The sequence below is a fragment of the Schistocerca gregaria genome, chromosome X (assembly GCF_023897955.1).
Source record: "Schistocerca gregaria isolate iqSchGreg1 chromosome X, iqSchGreg1.2, whole genome shotgun sequence".
NCBI lineage: Eukaryota > Metazoa > Arthropoda > Insecta > Orthoptera > Acrididae > Schistocerca > Schistocerca gregaria.
The window spans coordinates 341,703,751-341,726,021 of NC_064931.1; the positions used below are offsets into that span (position 1 = coordinate 341,703,751).

General features: G+C 39.5%; 1 protein-coding gene across 1 annotated transcript in view; it reads left to right on the forward strand.

Annotated features, from left to right (window-relative positions):
* Nucleotides 1–22,271, forward strand: part of LOC126298413 (neural Wiskott-Aldrich syndrome protein-like) — a 102,712-nt gene that overhangs the window by 46,636 nt on the left and 33,805 nt on the right. Inside the window, exon 9 of the mRNA XM_049989734.1 lies at nucleotides 17,941–18,036. Within this exon, the coding sequence (XP_049845691.1) occupies nucleotides 17,941–18,036 (96 nt within the window). The remainder of the gene's footprint in view (nucleotides 1–17,940; nucleotides 18,037–22,271) is intronic.

Here is a 22,271-nt window from a genome sequence, read left to right on the forward strand (position 1 = left end):
TATCGACACACAATTGTACTCACTTTGTTTAGTGAGATATTTGTGTGAAATTTATCTTAATTTTTTTCTGTACAGTAATTACCTGTTTTCAAAGTACCAAATTTTTCATATATAATTTCAAAATAGTTGAAGTAATTAGTTTAAAATGATGAATGACAGCATTTATTTTATAAGCAAGATGTGTAGCAATTGTAGGACATTTGACCAGCATTTAAGAGGATTTCGGTGCAAATCCCCATCCAGTCATCCACATTGAGGTTTTTTATGGTTTTCCCCAAACCTCCTAAGATGTGTGTGTCAAGAGACAAAGTGGCTGAGGCCACAGAGTTGCCCTGGGCACCAACTGTGCAAATGGAAAGCCCGCAGCAAGATCATGCACCCCACACAAACGAAGCTGATTCTGATGTCATTTCTGCAGCCTAACAGGATCCTGTACACATTTAATGATCAGACTAAGACTTTGATGATAGTGTCCCATTCCCAGCACCTCAAATTATGCACATTAAACTAAGAGTGCTGTGGGGATGGGCCACTGGCTGCAGCGAATGCAGCAGCTAAAGCATTGTCCTATTCGGCCTTCCTGTAACAGCTCCACCAGAGGTTTTCTAATGCATGATTGAGAAAGGTAGGACGAGAGAAAGAACACTAAAGCTTGATCTGGTGTGTGGAAAAACTGTAACTTGTTCATTTGTTGCTTGAAAGTTCAGATGAAGCATTCTGCTTCACCATTGGATGGCGGTAGAACAGTGCTGTCGTAATGTGCTTGAGCAGATTGACGTCAGTCTTGATAATCCTAACTGTTGTGGTGAAGTGCACAGGCACCATGAATGGAAATGTGCTGAAGGTGTCTACCACGATGAGCTAACAGGAATGCCAGTAGGGAAGGGATATTCAAAGTCAATATGTAAATGTTTCCAAGGGGCACTGGGCTTGGGCGAATTGTAAAATTTTTGTGTAGGAGCAGTGTAGTGCTTCACACACTCTATACATTGTGAAGTTAATTGTTCTCTTTGCGTGTTCATACTGGCTCAAATGCAGTGGCGCCCGAAGAGCTGCTTAGTGCGTACAATGCCCCAGTAACTGGCCCCACACAAGTGGATTTTAGTGACAGGCCATGGATATTTCTGGAGGATTTTGGAAAACCTGCAAAACCCCCCCCCCCCCCCCCCCCCATCTTCAGACCATTACATTACCTATACAGTTCTGGGAACTGGTTATCCAGCCTGACAGTGGATACACACGTGCAGTTTTCTGTGCAAGCCTGTTATATGTCAACTTCATGATGAAGTTCATATCATTTTGATAATGGTCATAGTTCCAGTGGGATTTCCCATGTAAGTAACACATTGTCTGAAATTTGAATGCATTGTAATAAAAATAGGGGTTGCTATGAATTTGTGTTTGGTGCGTATTAGACCATATATTGTTATGTGTGAAATTTAGCTGACATACCTAATTCCAATCTCAAGGAAATGGGTTGTATATAGCACGTTCACTTCCCCGCTCACGCATGCACGAGAATGGAATATTTACGATGTTTCTCAAATATCATAAATGATTCAGGATATAAATAAGATTACGGCAAATGATAGCACTATAAGAGCAGATAGTTTTTCCATATCATAAACGCAAGGACCTTTTTATCTACCGTGATAGATATGTGAGTAACTGTAGACTTTGGCAATGGAATGGTGTAACTTTTTAATAGTCGTCTATAGCTGGTGAAATGAGAATTACTGTGGATTTGCAGCAAGACAGATGAAGGAGTTACATGCTTATTTTTATACCGAGAATGTGGTTTTTCATAAGTTTTTGACCTGATTTGTCCTCAGTTCCTCGTTTAACAAACCATTGCTTCAGGATTTTTTGCATTTGCAACTGCATTAGTATGTTAGCAAGGTGACATGTAAACTCTGCTTTGTTTTGACAAAAGAAACAACTTTTAACATGGCAACAAGAGAAATACAGGTGATAGTCAAAATTCGTCACTGAGGAATGAGTAGGTGACAGCAAGTTTTAATTGCTATAAGTATAGTGGAGGTGATGGACCAATGACCACATCAAGAAACTTATACAGTTTTACCATGATGTACATTTGGTGACAAAAATTCGCTATTTGTTGTAGTTTCAAAGACAGATTTAAAATATCTTCAATAATTTCAGAAATAATCTTAGAAAGGTATAGGTCTCTTGGAAGAAACATTAAAGTGGGGATGAGTTGAATAAACCAACACTGTAGTGAGCACCAATAAAATGTTTCTTGTACTACACTCAGGTGACACGTCATGGGATACGTCCTAATACTGTGTTGGACCTTCTTTTGCCTGGTGTAGTGCAGCAACTCAATGTGGAACGAACTCAACATATCGTTGGAAGTACTCTGCAGAAATATTGAGCCATATTGCCTCTATAGCTGTCTATAACTGTGAAAGTGTTGCAGTTGCAAGATTTTGTGCATGAAGTGACGTCTCAATTATGTCCCATAAATGTTCTATGGAATTCTTGCCTGGCGATCTGGGTGACAAAATCATTCACTTGAATTTCTCAGTACATCCTTCAAACCAATCTCGAATTATTGTGGCCCAGTGACATAGCACATTGTCATCCGTAGAAATTCCATCATTGTTTGAGAACATGAAGGCCATGAATGGCTGCAAATGGTCTCAAAGTAGCCAAACATAACCATTTCCATTGGTTTAGTTGTACCAGAGGACCCAGCCCAGTCCATGTAAAGGCAGCCCACACTATTATGGAGCCACCACCAGCTTGCACAGTTCCTTGGAGACAACTTGGATTAATGGCTTTGTGGGGTCCGTACCACACTCGAACCCTACCAACTAAAATTGGGATTTATCTGACCAGGCTATGGTTTTCCAGTCATCTAGGGTCCAACCGATATGGTCATCAGCTCAGGAGAGGAGCTGCCGGTGATGTGCTGTTAGCAAAGGCACTTGCATCTGTTGTCTGCTGCCCTAACCCATTAATGCCGGATTTTACTGCATTGTCATAACAAATATGTTTATTGTATGTCCCACATCAGTTTCTGTGGTTATTTCAGGCAGTGTTAGAACTGATAACTCTGTGAAATACTGCTGCTTTTGGTCATTAAGTGAAGGCTGTCAGCCACTGTGTTGTCTGTGGTGAGAGGTAATACCTAAACGTTGGTATTCTCAGCACACTCTTGTCACTGTGGGTCTTGGAACATTGAATTCCCTAACGATTTCCAAAATGGAATATCCCATGCATCTAGCTCCAACTAACATTCTACATTCAAGGCCAATTGATTCCCATTGTGTGTGGCCATAATAATGTCAGAAACCTTTTCACATGAATTGCCTGAGTACAGATAACATTCTGCCCATGCACTGTCCTTTTATACCTTGGGTGTGATACTAGTGCTATCTGTATAATTGTGTTACAGTAGAACCCCTCTAATCCGACCTCGGTTGGTCCGTCACTCCGGTTAGTCCGACCACGCACAGGCTCGCGAGCCTGTGCCGACGTGTCAGTAACTGGACGCCTGTCGGGCCATTGTTGCGGTGTCTATCGCTGTGCATATTGTTATACTGTACATTATTGTGCAGTTTTATCCTTTGTTGGCATTAAAAAACGTCGTTGTTCGCTTTATTCCGTGTTCTCTACAGTACTTATTAATGTAGATTCATTGTGTGTACAGTTGTCAGTTTTTCAACGTGTCTGGATTTAAACATAAACACGTAACTCTTTCACTAAATGAAAAATTAGCAGTGCTACAAAGACTGGACGAAGGAGAATCACTCCAAAAAATTGCAAAGAAACTGAATGTAGGTGTTATGACAATTAAGGATTGGAGGAAGAATCGGAAAGACATTGAATCCTATACAATTACGATTGATGGTGAAACCACACTGAGGAATTGCAAAACATTAAAAAAGCCTAAACTTGAAGTGCTTGATAACGCATTGTGGATGTGGTTTTGTCAAGAAAGAAGGAAAGACACTCAAGAAACTGGAAGGGGAAAGTAAATTTTCTACCAGTGACGGCTGTATTGATCGTTGGAAAACTCGTCATGGTGTCCGATTTGTTTCTATTTCCGGTCGAAAAACTATCTGTCGATGCTGCAGCTGCTAAGGATTTTCTGTAAAGTTTCAAGAAATTGTAGAAGAAAATGAACTGTTACCCTGCCAAGTGTATAACATTGACGAGACAGGGCTGAACTTTAAAATGTTGCCAACAAAAACACTCCCAGCTTCAAATGAATCCGCAGTAGGAACGAAACTTATAAAAGATAGAATAACAGTGATTAGTTGAAGCAACGCAGAGGGTACCCACAAGCTGCCCTTGTTCGTGATTGGCAAATCTAAGAAACCAAGGGCATTCAAAAATACAAACTTATCTTCCTTGCCAGTTTATTGCCGGGATCAAAAATCTACACCGCAATCTACACAATTGCTTCAGTAGGGGATGAACTGAAACTTGACACACTGTGGAAATCGTGGCGTAAGCTTTGGCCACAAGTTATAAAATGAGCATACCCAAGATGAGCTAAACAACGATGCACTGGAAATTGTTAAAGATCTACAAACTCTGGAACCGAACGTCCCTGCCAATGAAGTTGAAGAGTGGATCAACGCACGTGACAAAGACTGTGACACTTTTGAAGAGGTCAATGACTACCAGATTGTTGCCGCTGTTAGCCAGGAAACTGTGAATGAGGACTCGGACGGCGAGGACGAACACCCCCCCCCATCCGGATTTCACACAACGATGCAAAAAACGCTTTTGACATCACCCTTCAATACATCGAGCAGAATCCAACTTCAACTCCAACGGACATTTTGTGGATAAAAAAATGGAGGGACACTGCAGCTAAATCAAGAATAACATCTGCTAAACAAAAATGTATCACTGACTTTTTTTCAAGTAATTTGTTTTTGTTTTTACTGTAAAAACGATGCATACAGTATAATCATTTCTTAGTTTATACACACACAGTTTAATTTCTTTGTAAAAAAATTCTTTTTGGTATACAGTGCTATAAACATATTTTTGTTTAAAGAATATATCATTTATACATTATTAAGTACAGTACAGTACTGTAATTTGTTTGTCGTTTTTCCTTTTATACCAATATATGTGATAGTGTGTGCAGACGTATTTTAGTTAATATATTGTTTAACACTGTGTAAAAAACATCTTTTTATTTACTGTAGACGACTTTTAGTTCTTAAATCGTTAAATTTTTTGTATTAAATGTCTTTTTATACTTCTTGCAATAAATATTAGATTTTTCGGGTAATCCGACCTTTTTATCGTTCCGGCCATGGTCCCGGTCCTGAAGGTGACGGATTAGAGGGGTTCTACTGTATGTCCATTATTTTACAGTTATTATGAATTACAGTACTTTACAAATGCTCGAGAATGAGAATGCCCTCTTCCTAGCATAGTGAATCTCCATGATTCTCAGAGAAATGCCCATGATTCATGATTCTGAATCAGATCTGGAATGTTGCCTTTTGGCAATTCGTTTTTTTAAATTTTTCTTTCAAGTTATACATGAATACACAGCATACAAATAGCCACTGCCGCCACAGTTTTCTTCATAGCATATTCCATATTTTCTCTTTAAGATAAAAAGTGTACTGCAGTAAATAAAATGCCTATAAAACAATGCTCTGTACAACATAGTTGTGGTCAGAAACAGTTGAAACTCCTGAAATTAATCACAATTAGCCTGTGACCTGTTGAGCATGCACCATAGTCCTAGGTCCACACATGAATCATGAAAATCCACCAATTTGCCCCCCACAACAAACACAGGTGGTGCCTGAGGTTAGTGGGAAACAACAGGCCTCAGATCAGCATACCAGATCCGTCAGATACCTGAAGCTTGCCTGTGGGTCTGGCCTGTCACCCACCTAATGGACTTGATGAAGGAGGTGAAGAACTTCCTTCTGAAGAAAACATGGCACAGTCAGATGGAACTGGTCATTAGCTGCATGTAAGAGGATGACACCCTGTTGTACCGATGAGCTGTGCTGAAGCACGAAATAACATTGTATGACTGGATCACTTATCTGCTTAATGGTATGTAGCCAACTGGTTTGGAGGTACTGCAACAGAATCTTGAGACTGGGCGCACACACAAGTGCGCGCGTGCACACACAAGTGCGCGCGTGCACACACAAGTGCGCGCGTGCACACACAAGTGCGCGCGTGCACACACAAGTGCGCGCGTGCACACACAAGTGCGCGCGTGCACACACACTCGCAGGCACACACAAGCGCGCGCGTGCACACACAACTCTTAAACACGACTGCAGTCTCAGGCAACTAAGACCACAGGCGATTTGATTTCAGTTGCCTGAAATTGCAGTTGTGTGTGTGTGTGGGGGGGGGGGGGGTGGTCTACTTTTGATGAAGGTCTTACTGGCTGAAAGCTTTATTGGTTACAGTTTTTTTCGTTGTGCCTATCTGCGACTCGGTCTCTTCACTCTTTGGTGAGTAGCAACTTTCCTTTTCATAATACTGTTGGATCCATTCTGGATCTTCCATTGTGTGATTTCCTGAGACTGTAAAGATGTTCATTTGGAGTACGATCCAAAACTACAGTGTTACACAAATAGCTCAAACGAGAAGGAACTGTAGCAGTCGACTCTGACTAGTAACATTAAAAACTTGCAGGTGCAGACACACTGCGGAAGGGCAACCAGAGAAATGAACAACTCCTTGTTGTGACTGTTCATCTAAGGGAAGCTGCAAATAAGCACTGCAAAGATCAGTCTTGGAAGAGAATTGGCCTGCACCAAGTTTGTCCATGAGTTCCTCAGGCTGTGGCAAAAAAAGTGTCACAGTGTGTGGATTTACTGTTGCAGTGAAATCTGCACATTGGTGTAATTATTGTGAAGGTTTCTTTATCAAAAATGGGGATGTCCACTGATGGGCTGCTACAGGAGAAATCATACCATTGTCCTGCCAAGATAATAGTTTCTGTGACACTTGATTTCTGATAGTGTGAGGGATGGGCCATGGTTGGCAAATCTATGGTTGTGCATTGTCTTTTATAGTAACATCAGCCTCAAAATTATTACCTTTTCCTAGGCTACCTTGGAAAACTCACTAAATTCAGATCGAAGTTCAGCTACCCTGTATAAAAGCAGAGAGGAGTTCACAGAACATTTTCTTGAATGTGCAGACCAAACAGATCTAGAGGCCCTACCAAAAATATTCTCACTTTCTTGTGATCACAAAACTGTGAATGAAGCTGTCTTAGTATTGTAACAAAACATGGCAGGTAGATTGTACAAATACCTAGTACAGGAATGTCATGTCCACCATAACTAGAAAGCTCAAACAACTTATGTAGTTTGAGCTTGCCTAATAGTTCATATGAGGCAGTGAGAGAACAAGTGGACTAACCCTGGGGAAGTCAATATGGAGGAGGCAGGCCTAATAATAAGGGCTCACAAAGAATGTTTTTCCGTGATGCATTGCAGCCTTTTAACATGTATACTATGTAACTGTGGTTTTATTGAACAATATTCTGACATAGATACATTACAAACATTAATTATATAGTAGAATATTAGTAGTTTTGTTGTGGCTTAGTCCGTTTTCACTCTGAGTAGTTGAACATTCTCAATGACAGGTCCGTTAGTATGCTGATTATTCATGCTGTTCATTGCACAAAGTCCATCATAGATTGCATGTGACAATATTATACATTATTATTATACATTATACAGATTACATGTAGCATTATACATTGGGTTCTATAACTTTAACAGCTATGTTGCATTTCAAAATCATCCACACGCAATGTTTCTACAGCATTTGAAGACACTTTTAAATTTTTGTAGAAATCATGATGAAGTGGTGGTACATATGGAAGCAAACTGAGCAGATCCTTCTTTTTTGCTTCTGTAATTACATGTCCATTAGGATAAAGCAATTAGGGATTGCTGATGCATGTGGATGTTTGTTTGGCCACATCAATTTCCAGTAATGGCTCTTGGCTTTGGTTCAAGTATTTATACCATATTTTGAATCCGCTGCTTGCTTCAAACTGCAGCCACTGTATGTTCGACCATTGTACTTTACAATTGTCAGAAGACATTTTTCGATTTAAGATGTTTCTTATGATGTTTCTTTAGAGTAAATATTCCTCATTCATATTGATTACCTTGAACCAATTCCTTTTCTTGGCACTCACTACCACATCATTCCAGTGTTCAAGAAGGTAAATGTTAGGAAAATACTTTTTATGTTTCTGAACCAAGCCAAAATCCTGATCACAGGGCTGGTATGAGTGTCCACTAACTAAAAATTTATGAAATTTTTTGTTTTTAAAATTCAGTCTTAATCTAACCACGTATGTTACAAGAATGTAGGTGACCGGTTTCGGTCATATCACATGACCATCATCAGACCTATGGCATCCTTCGAAGATGGTAGGTGGAGCACTCTTCTCAGTTGCTGTGATGTCAACTGACATCAGTTTAATCACTGTTCCAAAAATGTTTGTTAAAATTGTTAAAAATTTATGGTCTGTTTCCTTCACAGAGAACTCTGAGCTGCTTAAATGTATTGGCACAGTACAGCAACTTTTATGTTTCTATTCTGGCCTCCACACTGATCAGAGTACATATTTAGTTTTTCAGCCCTGACAAAATTGCATATGAAATACAGCAAACAAGAATCAATTTCTTGTGGCCCTCTCGACACACTGTATTCATTACACAGAAACATGTATGCATCATCATTGTGCATACTGTGGATGCCAAAGCAATATGTCCACAACTGACGTTTGTAATAGCGAACTCCATTTGAAATGACTGGTGTAGGCAAAGTTTTCATCAAATCAAATGTTATCACTGTAACATTACCATCTGATTTGCTAAGCAAAGTATCACTCTGTAAACCTGCCCGTGCATACTCAGCTTTTTGCTGATGGAATTCACGTTCTGCAATTAACTCCCATCTCTCCTTATCATTATTGGCAGCTGTTATTTTTACCTGCAAAACATCGCATGTTTGACAAGTCAGGCACGGGTGGATGAAATGACAAATTGCAGTTTTCGTAAAAAATTTTGTGAAAAATAAAATGAGATAAACTCATTGAACACTCGTTCCTGCTGTTCTTCATTGATGTTTTTGTGGCACTCATACCACACAAACACTCGCTAATTGTCCGCAATTGCTTTCGAGGTACAACGTTACCCTTACGGTTGGCATACTCTTGACCTGGAGCTCTCAGTTCTTTCCTAGCATTACGAAGCCATTCATCTTTGTTTCTAAGGCACCTTCTTTCCTCGGCTCTGTATCACGGCTTCATCGTTTGTCTTTGGTACATCCTCTGGGAAAGTTGTTGCTGCAGCCGTGCTCACTCTTGCTTCTCCCGGCGCTTCCCCATCTGACGCAAACATCTCTGTAATAAAAATATCTGTCCCTCAACGTAATATTAACTACATGACAGTAATGGTCAACATGGGCATTGGTATCCACAGGTGAAGCAATTGCACAACACAACTCGGCAGACGCTAAAACGGTGTACACAACATTAAAAGTGATCATTACTCTCTTACACAATATAGCAATAAATAAAGTATTGTTTCTATTTCATTGTGTTTTTGTATGGAAAACAACTTGCATTTTGTGAACAAAGTCACTGTTCGTGATACCTCTGGAGTCTTTGAATATGAGCAAGTTAGTGTACATTCAACAGTGTTATTCACAAACAAAAGAAAGGAACACAACAACTAAACTTGCAATTGCTCCTCCACACTTTTCGCAGGGGCCTCCATGCTGAACAACTGACATACACTTCCACTTGCTCACTGGCCCAATACGTTGTTACACACTGAATACACAAGTTCTTTGTTCGCTGACATCACACATAGTGACTGTGGATGGAGAGCACAGAGTGCAAATTGACTATGATGCATAGCCCACTCCTACTCTCAATGGTATTTATCAGCAGTTGAGTGCAACAGCAATGTGTATGTTGCTAAATGAGACAAACCTTCAGATAAATGAACAGATCAACAGGCATTGCGTAATAATCGTATACTGTTATCACATCATGTCAGTACCTCAAATGCACAAAAAGTGTGGCTTAGTCCGCTTGTGCTCTCAGTGCCTCATATATGCTTCTATCCAACAACAAAGTCACAGACACACCAGTGCCTAATTGAATGCTTATTTTGTGTTTGGCAATGTGAAAAGTGACAAACGATTCCTTAGCCTGACACTGGATGGAAGAAGTGTGTGGCTTCTTCACTAATGCACTTGACTTGCACTGATCAACACTAGAATCACTATTTGGCCTTAAAAATATTGCACTGATATCCATTGACTGAGATATGGGAGAATGTACAGAGTGCTTGTTGGACTTGCATTTCTGCAGGCAAGCAGATTAAACCTCGGTGTGCTCGCAACAATGGTAAAACTTAGCATCCGACAAGGGCATTCCTGATGATAACGTGCTGTGAAACATTGAGGACAGAATTTAACTCCACTATGCTGCTGCACAGTACAATGGTTTTGTTTACATCCTGCTGTGGCTGAGACTTTGATTGCCACAGTGCACGAACTACAGGCACAACTGACGTACCATTTCTCTGTACTGCACAAGTAGGAGCAGAGTCAAAGTCTACCGCTGCATTATCATAAGAGCCTTGACGCTCCAGTAGTTCCAAAACTTCTTTCGAGCTAGGCTCAGGATACTTCAGAATCTGTGTATGTGAGAATCTGACACATTTTGAGTAATGGTGTCCCTAATAATGGCATTCTACAGTAATGTACACACTCACACTTGATTTGACAATGATGTGTAAGTCCTTGAAATCTGCTATCCACTGCTTATGTGTCTGATTAGGTTGCATAAAGCAGCTGCCTCGTTAATCTGCTCATCGTAATACTTATCGAGTGCAGCAATGAGACCATTGTAAGGAACACTTTCAGGGCGGGTAGTGGGGACCAGTTTGCAAGTGAATTGGTGAACGGAGACTCCAAATTTTGCAAGAAAATAAGGTTGTCTTTTACTATCTTCAATGTAGCGTGCCGTGAAGCACGAGTTGGATTGAGCTGAGCTGTGAATGGTACTCCAACCATTCTTCATGGAGAATCAGATGCACGGAATGGCAGTAGGGAAGCAGTTGCTGCTTGCTGTGACAGTGGTACAGGTACAGGGGGCAGTGCTACCGTGTTTGCTTGCGCTGCAAGCATTCTGGTCGTAGTTTCCATGAGCTGCTATGCCTGAAACAGAACAATCTTGAGTTATTGACAGTTCTTGTGGTGGACTGGCTGTGATCAAACACACAAAAATAACACCTGAACAAGAAGTATAGCACAACCGCTAAACAGTGCTGCAAGAAAGTGTGAATTAGTCACTAGAAGAAACAGCCTCTGTGAAGCACGAGACATTGGGTCAGTTGCAGAGCTGATGTTTTGAAACACACGCATACTACAATACTTAAGAAATGTAGCAGGCAAGCATAGCAGGTGAACACAGTCCTGCAAGAAATATACAATAAATACCATCACCAGTTGCTTGTTTGGTGAGAAGTAGAACCAAGTAGCAACCGAACATAGTGTTTCCCACATCGCCAGATGTGTGGTCATCCAGCTGGTGGATGCTAGGGAGTCAGTGGGTTCTGTGACAGAAAATCTAAAGAATGAGACCCAGTTCTCGAGACAATACAACTCGGATATCCACGATAGTTACAGAGGCTGAATGGCAATGCTTAGACTGGACAGGCACACTAGATTAGGCTAAAATAGAATGAGTGACTGGTTGGTGCAATGTCCTTTAAGTCGGCTCCGTGGCAAATGCTGACTGCATGGACTGAGAAGTACGTGTATCATAGCCAGCTGCAGATTGGCAGTGTAGTTGCATAGCTGTTGCCAAGTTCTAGTCATGGATTGGTGAGGCACGACATTGATAGGATGTGATTCTGCAGTTGATGAATATGGTTTTATGGGAGGTCCCACTGAAACAGATTGCAACTCGTTGCTATAATGTGAGCAGCTTTGTAGCTTGCTTGAACTGCCGCCTCATTTGTTTTTCTTCAGTGTCATTCGCCTGAAAATTTATAAACGCGTTACAGTAAATTAACTCATGATGCATATTTATGTAACTTATATACTGAGAATTCTGTTCTAAACTTATGTCTCCTAGTGTGTTGTTCTTAAGCTTTGCTACCAGCTCTCTTAGTACTTTGCCTTATACCTTGGCCCAGAATGCATTGTGTGAAGACTTGCATAATGATGCTGTATGTTGTACTTCTTAGCAGAATTAACTACATTGTGACATACAAGGCACTCTGCCCCCTTCCCTTCCCCCATCAATAAATAGAAATGTATCTTCAAGTTGAGGTATAGGCTTTCTGTGTTGGACCATAGCTGTTGTTGAACACAGATTGTTGCATTTGTTAAGACTTTATGCAACCCGGGGGCAGTGAGTTCAATTTCCCCCACCTCTCAGGCTTCAGAGTCACTGCACTGAGTGCTCTGGAGCACTCCTGGTTTTTGGGGCACCTTTGGAACAGCCTCCTCTAGGTGGAATGAAACTAAATCTGTGAAGAGGACCATACCTCACTGTTCCTGGGATCTATTATGGGATGAAAGGTACATCCATGGCATTTGATAAGCCACATATGTCTCCTAAGTCATGCTTAAATAGTGAGTGCGTTAGGGAGCTGAGCCTTTGTTGGCTGTATAGAGGTTTGATGAATGTGGGGGCTCTGAACTGGGGCTGTTCTTGTGGTGGTGGTGGTACATTGTCACAGGAATCTTGGGTTAAATCCTAGATTATATGGACAGTACAAACCTAAAAAAAAAAAAAAAAAAAAAAAAAAAAGAAAAAAAAAAGAAAAGTTCAACCCCAAGAAGTGCTTTGTGCCAATGAGAGATATGGGTGTTGAGGCAAAACACTAACTATAATGTATGGGGCAAATGCCACACTCCAGTTATATAAGGCTTACCTAGATAAGCAGAGCTTTTTGTGGCTGGACACTTCATTTCGTAGCTGCTGTGGTACACTGAAGGGTCCTACATAAATTATGAACACTCCCAGCAGTTCAAGTGGTTCGTTGGGTAGTAGTAATGCACATACAACAAAGAGGCCTTGTGTGGCTGGTCCATACGAGACCTCTGTCACTACTAGAGAAACTGTTTCCACTACCATGTCCTGTCATAAATAACACATTCATTGTAATTAAATGTGTAGGAAATACATTTGATGAACAATCACCTTTATGCATTAATAAAGCATTGGAGGGACTCGCAGAGACACTAAAATCCATTAATAAACTGTGAAGTGGTTCATTACTGCTCAAGACAAAAAGTGCTGCTCAACTTAGCAATCAGCTAAACACTAAGTTGTTAGGAGAATGCGTTGTAAATACATAACCAAACACCACTCTGAAGTTTAGTAAAGGGATAGTCAGCTGCAGGGAATAACACGTCTCTTTACCTAGGAACTACAATGCAAATGGGAATTAATGTGTTAGAGTAAATGATGAGTTTGAAAAGACGATGCCTTTATTCTCACATATATTGGATTGGTGCATAATTTCATAGTGTTTTTCCACAAGTTTAATAAACATGACAGATACACATAACATAGACCTTGGTCATCAATAATATATTGTCCTTCACTATTTGCATCAGTCTGCCAATGCTGGGGTAACTTTCATATTCTGTGATTGTAGAAATCATGTGACTTTGAGGCAAAAATCATCGAATCATCTTCAGAGCATGTTTTCACCCAGCAAGGAAGTTCCTTGAAGGTTGTTTGATAGAGAGCAGAAAAGGTGAAAATGTGAGGGCAAAAGATCAGGTGAATAAGGTGGTTGCAGGAAGACTTTCCAATCCAGTTCCTGTGTAGTGTTTTTTGTCAGTCTAACAAAATGCGGGTAGGCATTATCTGGAGTAGCATCACTTCATGTTGTCTTCCTGGTCATTGTTCTTGGACTGCATCTGCAAAACATCTCATTTGTTGACAATAAATGTCAGCAGTTATGGTTACGCCTCAGGGAAGCAACTTATGGTACAATATACTGTCGCTGTTACACCAGCTGCATAATGTTATCTTTTTGTGAATGAGTGCAGATCTTTGTATGGGGAGTTGTTGCTTTTTCTTGGCTTAACCATTCCTTTCTTTTCTTTATGTCAGCATAAAGACACATTTTTTGTCACCAATAATACAGGGTAGGAATGGTCAGTGTTGTTCACAAGCCAATTGATGGTGAGCAAGCAGAGATGCACATATGGTCATACACTGATTTTTGTGATTTTGGTGTAGGGCATGCAGTATATACACACCTGATTTTTAAACTTTCGCCATTGCATGCAGATGTTGCATGATGGTGGAATGATCACATTTGCCAGTTCTCAAGTACACTGACCTAGATCATTGTGGATTAATGTGTTTAAATGATCTTCACCAAATTGTGAAGGTCATCCTAAACTTGAAGAGTCATTAATGTCAGAACAAGAAAAATGTTGTCTTGCTGTGCTCTGTCCACTGACCTTATCCCCTTATATGGCAGAAATGTTTCTATCTGCCTCTACTGCTGTCACTGCTCTGTTGAACTCAAATGCAGGAATATGTTGGAAATGTTCTGATTTCTTCACTAGACACAACATTTTCTAACATCCACAGCTCCGCTTACTATCTCCAAATGATAAAATGACAATATGTAAACTCAAATAGCAACAATGAACTACAAGTAAAAAATGACTGTCGATAAATAAACCTGTAGTGATTGGAATACAAACATGCAAAACAAAAATGCTATGAACCTATGCACCAACCTAGTAATATGCTGAAATTTCCTGAGTGCACTGCTGGAGCTTTCATCCGTGATTAGGTTAGGCCTTATATACCTAATCCCATGTGCTACATTTTGAGAACACAATTGTAAGATGCAAAGGACAGGCAACGAGTGGTAGATGTTGCTGTTGGCTGCCAACAAAAAGTACTCCCCAACTGTGAATTACTACCAACATCACCCAGTATGAAGCAGACAGTGCTGAGCCTTCACAGAAGAGAGAAGGATGTAAAAAATCAAGCTCATCCAGGGGATCCCGTACTATGAGGTGAAAAAGGCACTTATGGCCATCCAGCCACCACTTCCATAAAGTCATCCCCTTCATAATAAAGACCATTTTTGGCACGTAGTCAGTGACATCTGAGTCAAGCACAACAACCTGCATGTGTAGATGTATACTGTGTGATTGACATTTCTGTGGGGTCAAATGGTGTGGACCAGGCACAAGCCCATAGCTAGTATTGCTTGGGCTCCACTTCCTTAAAATAACTTTGTGATTGATGTTTCTGTGGGCTGAGTAGTAGGAACTGGGCACCAGCCTATTGCTGCTGCTGTTTTGGCTCCACATACTGTTCTACAGACACCAACAGCAGTGCCTTGCAGTGCAAGCTACAAAGGGGGGTAGGTAAGCCAGGTGGGCCGGCCACACGAAATACTTTTCGTTTTTAGACTCACATCTGTCGGTTGCATGAGCATATGCTATTGTGTGTATGAGCTGGCTACTCTGCTCCCCACCACTGACATTTATTAATCAAAAAGTTATTTTAGTCAAAGTATAGCTGCAAACTTGCACCTCTGATTAGACCAGCATGTATGTGTACAACAGAAACATAATGTAGCTGAACCTGTCGTTGAGAACAACAATGAACAATTGTGGCAGGCTGAGGGGGGGGGGAATTCAGTGAAACGGCTTCCCCAAAATCCAAGCAGGGGAATAAGAAAAACAGGCCAAAATGGTCTGTTACAAAACTGACAGTGTTAGTGTGTGATTGGTCTGATGACAACCAATTATTATGCCATCTTTTGAACACCATAGCATTGTTGCCAAGAGGGGCCGTTGGGAATTCAGTTTCGCCAGTGATGATGAAGCATATAACTTCTCTAGACAGTTCCTAACTGATTTTTAGTGTGGTTTTAGGTAATATCAACCCACTTTTGATAATTTGGAAGCAGCCACATAATATGATATCATGCACTGTTGTTGTGAAATAGTATCTTTTTTGACATTGAGAAGGCTCGTGATGCATTTTGGAGGCAATAGATTCTCGGGCAGCTCTACGAATCGGCCTTCTGATGTCCTCCCATCTTTATGTTGTCCTTCACCCCCCCCCCCCCCCCCCCCCCCCGGTATTTTAAATTAATTGCCAATGTGGTGATGTCTGTCTGACCTTCTTGAACAAGAGAATGGTGTCTGCCAAGGAAGTGTTTTCAGTGTGACTGCCCTTGCTGTAACTATTAACAGTAAAACAGTGACAGTAAGAAATCCTGTTCAGTGTTCATTGTTTGTGGATGACATCTCTTTCTTTTGTTCTTCCTCTTGCTGTGTATGAAAAGTCCGTCAGTTGCAGCTGACAGAATACTGGAGGAATAGCTGAGAGCAAAGATTTTCATTTTTCAACTGAATTCAGTTTGTGTCCCTTTTAACCATTAATGTTTTGTTTTTAACTTTCCTGAACTAACGATAAAGGATACTGTTCTTAATTTTAAATAAATTATGAGATGTTTTTATGTTGATATAGATCCTTCAGTTTGTGGATTTCAGTTGTCTTTTTGTATTCGTGCATCCACAGCTGCATTAAATTTCTTTTTAAAAAAAGTATGTTTCATGTGTGAAGTTATCTTTTAGGGTTCCGTACCTTAGTTGATAAAAACGGAACCCTTATAGGGTCACTTTGTTGTCCATCTGTTAAGATCCTGTTTTCTCAAAACCAGATAGAGGTATCAAGCTGAAATTAGTCAACTAGTAAGTTCTAACATCCACTGGGGAAAAAATTTAAGCTTTTAGTCAGTGCAATCAAAAGATACAGTCATTTATATCACCTAGTTTGATACTTGGAAACTTGATCATCAAAACTTAAGATGAATTATCTGTGTACATAATTAACTCCCACCCTATTCACAACATTTAGCAGAATGTGACCTCCACCTGTTCCCACTTTTAAAGGCATTTGTTGTTGGAAAACATTCTGAATCCAGTGAAAAAGACTTGTATGTATTTGTATTGAACACTGAATCACCATAGTATTCATCTTGGTGATTGTGGGTGTTGCTTACATAGCAACATGGTGATTGATCATTGTACCATCCTCTTGTGTGTGACATATTAATGGATTTGAAGTTCACCCCTCATGCTTCATATGAATATGAACCTGTGCCAGTAGCGGGTGTAATTTTGAGATGATAGGTTTGATTTTTTATGGTGATTGACTTGAAAAAAAATCTCTACTGGTTTTTGTGAGTGTAATATTTTTCTGCAATAATATTGTTATATTGTGGCATGAAATGTTTTGAGAAAACACCACCACTGTATTTCACTCTGAACTTCCATTTGTACAGCATTTGAATTGAGTGAGGAACTACAGAGCATAAAAAACTGATCTGTGTGGAACAGGATTACAATCCCTATTAGGCCAATGGAAAATAGTCACCAGATGTGCAGATGTGGGAGACCCGTCAGGATGGATTCTTTATTAAGGAATGGCCTAATACTTCTCCACTCCTTGTAGAACTGGATTGGTGCTCCATCTATAGTGAATTTTTTGCTGTTTGAACATGAAACCCCAGTTATACTCTTCTGATGCAAGCCATCCTAATATAGTGTATATAACAGTTTCTCATGCTTCAACAGTCATTGGCATTTATTTGTCTGCTGTGTTCATTGGATACCATGATATAACTGGTAAAGAAATTGACTGCACAAACCATTTTGTGGCTTCCAACTGGATGTATTTCATTTTGTTGTAAATTGGATTCATTCTCTCTGCATCATGTTGATAATAATTATTTTTGCTAATTTTTTAATATTTTTTTTAAAATAATGCAATCAGTTTAGAAGCATTCAAATATTTGTACAATTGTGTTTACACAACAGACTGTAAACAATAAAACAAAAAATCTCTTATTGCAGCATGTGGAAGTTGAGCAGAAGAAATCGTCAGGAGGCAGAGGAGATTCACGTGGTGATCTGCTTGACCAAATAAGACAAGGCGTTGAGCTAAAATCTGTGAGTAAATGAGTATTTTCCAGTAAGATATAGCAAAAGACAATTTCTATTTCAATTACAAAGTTAATCTTAAGTTTTGTTCTTTCATTTTATATTTCTGTGAACATTAAGCAAATAAGCAAAAGGAGTCTATGCATTTGAAGAAAGGCCAATAAGATTAGTTGTTAGAAGTTGTGAAAGTGTTATCGTTGGAGAAGTGTTAAGTGATTATTGGTGGAAAAGAGTGTAGGTTGTTTCAAAGGAGGCATCAGTATCAGTCAACTACACCAATTAAAATTCTTTCTTTCCTTTTTTTGTTGTAAATCAGAGATGTTTATTGGAATAATAATCCACTGATAACTGTAGGTTTTGAGGGGTGCTGATTGTAGTCTCTCTGGATAAAGAATGAGAGAGAGGCTCAGTTGAGGTGGTGCAATACGCAATTTTACAGGACTCGGATTTGGCAGAATGGAAACTCAAATCCCTATTTGGCCATCCAGATTTTGTATTTCCATGGTTTCCTGAAATATCATAAGACAGTTATAGATACATTTATATTTAAAAGGATATAATCTATTTTCTTCAATACCTTCCCCAAATTCGAGCTTGTACTCCTGCTCTAATGACCTCATTCGTAATTGGAGGTTACTCCTTAATATTCCTTTTTTCCATCCAGGGATGAAGATATTGAGGACAGATTGTTGTTAAAAAAGTTTTATAAAAATTTAATGAATTAGACTAAGGAAAGTCAACTACTTTTCTCTAGCATACTGATGAGTTGACGCATACGTACACCTGACAACTCAGAATGAACTTTTAGCTCGCACTGGGCTACTGCTATTTTTCCAGTTTTAGCATGCATTCTCACAAAGATACAACCGTAGTGACTGCCAAACACATCACACTGTGGGCAATGTGACACTGATAGATTGAGTGCTCAGGTTAACAAGTCTGGGATGTTAACAAACTGTTATGGCTAATACCATAAAGTCCCATGGGGAGTTGTCACCATTAGTATTTTTATTCTTCTTGAGCTAATGCATACCAGTTGTGATGTATTTCCAGTATGTGGTTGTGTTATGCAGTTATACAGTTATTTCACAGTAAGGAATGGATTAAGACTATGCCTGATGTTTGTGGCTGCAAGGTGAAATGACCACTGTCTGGAAACAGCTACTTGGCAACCGTCATCACACTTCAGGCTACTGCTCTAAGATGGAACGACATTGGGACACAACTGGCAAAAGCTACAGCATCTTTGTGATTCTCTTGAAATCCCCCGGAAACACCATTGCCATTGTATCATTCAGTGTGTAACAGGTGATTGGTCTGTCTACACTTCAGGGTGAATGAGGGATAATGATGGGTTTACGTATCTCCAGGCAGAGGGCGGAAATGGGAACTGGTCATATGGCTGCCCCATACCTCTTAGCTACAGGTGTAAGGTGCTACCCAGTGTTGATAAAACATCCAAGCCAGCATGGGATGCTTCACCTGTTGGGCCAGTAGCCAGTTTTATATACAACCTTTAAATATGTATTATTTATTGTGTAACCAAAATTTAATGGCATTCTTTTAGTACTTCTCTGATGGGCTCACACTTTTTATTATTTTGAGTCAGTTGGCACTTTCGCACCACACAGACAATGTTTAAGGTATTAGGAATGCAGTGATTTGTAATGCTGTTATAATTTCATGCTAAGACTGTTCACACCTAAGTGTAATTCATGGTATGTGGAATAGTGCAAAGACATGATAGAATAGATTACTGATGATATATAAAACATTAATCTTCTTCTCTGATGCGGTATATTTTTGTAGATTTACTACTGATGATGATGATATGCAAATTTGGTGGTGCTAAGAAGCAAACCACTTTCTGAATGAGAAAGTTATACTTTTTTCTGGAATTTACAGTGTGGTATTCATCTAGTATGGCTCGAAGTCTCCATTGACCTTGGAGCTCTGACAGTTAGGGAAATATCACAAACATTTTGAAATTCCCTTATATTTCCTCTTAGAGTCCAGTATCTACAGTATACTGATCAGCAGTACACAGAATGTTTCTATAGAACACTCATATTGTATCTCAAGCGAGGCCTTACTAGAACAGTTCTTCAAAGATCCAAGAACCAGCTGGGATAACATCTAGGGAAGTAGAGAGGTGCTTGATGTGTGTGTCATTGTATTGGTAGTACCCGCAGTGCCAATCAGAGTCTTCATACCATGGAGCATGTGATGTTTCCAGAATGAATATAATGATATCCATAAGTTCTGATCAAATTTCTTCTAGATTGCTCACGCATACATACCAGTCGACAGCTGTTGTCCTGGTTTGTAGAGCAGGGTAAAATTGAGATCCTTAACCTGCAGAGGAATCCAACTTAAAACCTAAGGTTAATGTGTATTCTAAGACGGAGCAGACCATGAGATGAGACTGACCATGTGATCATAGACATAGCAGACTCATGCTTGGGAAAGAGCAGCACTTAAAGGCCTGGGAAGCTAGAGTGGCCATTGAAAAGTCAGTTTATTACACTTAAAAGAGGGTTTTATTTATATGAAATATCACAGAGAAACATGACCTTACATCAGTGAAAACTTTTTTTACATGGAAATGAATGTCTTGTTTTCACAACACTTTTTTTGTCTTTCATTTCATAAATGGAGATTGGGTTTGAAGATACCGGTACTACAATTAAAATGTTTTGCCATGTGGTTTTTACCGAAAATTAATGTTTCACATTTGCCTTAGTATGAATATTGGAAAACAGAGTCTTACGTCACATTCATCACAATATTGCCGGATATCTTTCGTTGCCACTTTCTCAGATCTTGTCTTGTCACTCTGGCAAGACCTTACCTCTCTTATGATGAAATTTTGACATTTCTTTGGCTGGAACCAATTTCAGAAAATGTCTTCCACCGAGCCCTTTTACAGGTGAACTATTTTGGTTCAAAAGTTGATACAACCAGTCCTCCTTTGTTCATAAATGGCACTGCAATGATTTAAACAAAATGTTTCTAGTTACCCTCAGGTTTTTATATAAAATCTATGAATTTACAGTCACTACCATGAAAATGTGAAAAAACTTTCTTCCACCACTTTCTTCCACTCTAAAGAGGTATAGCCCAATAGGTTATTGCTGTGGCCTGTGACAGTCTCTTTTTTTGTTATAATAAAAAATATAATCAGGTCTCATCTATATCACTCCTAATTTTGTTCTGACAGTTACATTGGATGCAGTCATTTTTTGATTTGTCGTCAGCTTTCTGGTGTATGATAGACAATATGTACATTTACAGAAAAAAAAAGTGATGGAACAATAAGCTTTTCATCACTGCTTTAAAAATTAAAAATTTGTTGATCAAGCACTGAACCACTATTGTTCAATAAAAGCTCTCATTCTTCGTCATGTAAGGCCATCGTGAAAATATATATGAAGCATGTAGCAGACAACAGTTGAGGCTGTTTGCACTGCATGTGACCTTGTGAGGTGTAGTGCACGGCAACAAAGTAAACGTGGACATCACAGAGCAAGTAACACACCTTATTCTCTGTGTTTCTTTCCTGTCAATATGAGAGAAATTATTAAGCATCATAGAGTACCATTATACAGATGACAGATACAAGAGAAACATTGGAATACATTTTAAAGCTGAGAAATGTGTCTTATGTCTTACATCACTTATCTTTTTGGAGTATAGTCTGTGCGACATAGGAGCAATGTTGTTCATCTAAAAGGTGTTGAGTGTCGATTACGATACATTTAGGTAGTCTGGTGTCATCGCTTTGGGATCAGCCACATGGAATATGTGACTACAAGACTAGGCACAGTCCAAACTAGCACTTTCAAGAATTCCTGCACACACACACACACACACACACACACACACACACACACACACACACAGTTTTGTCGTCTATTTGTAAGCCTTTAATTGCTTGTAATCCCCATACAGTAGAGTCTCGATTATCTGACCTAAACTGACCGCGGCAAGGTCAGATAAACGGGAAGATTGTATAACACAGAAAATAATACAAAAAAACACAAAAATTAAATTTAAGTAGTCCAATACAATACAATACAAATTAAATTAGACTGAATAGATATTTATTGTGTGAAGAAGTTAGTGATTGTCTTTTGTTTGCCTGCTGTTTGCCGTTTTTTTTGCCGCTAAATCACGTAGTCTCTTAAGAAGTAAAACCTCGGTAGACAATGTTTCATCCAGTTGCTTTACATATTTTAAAGCAG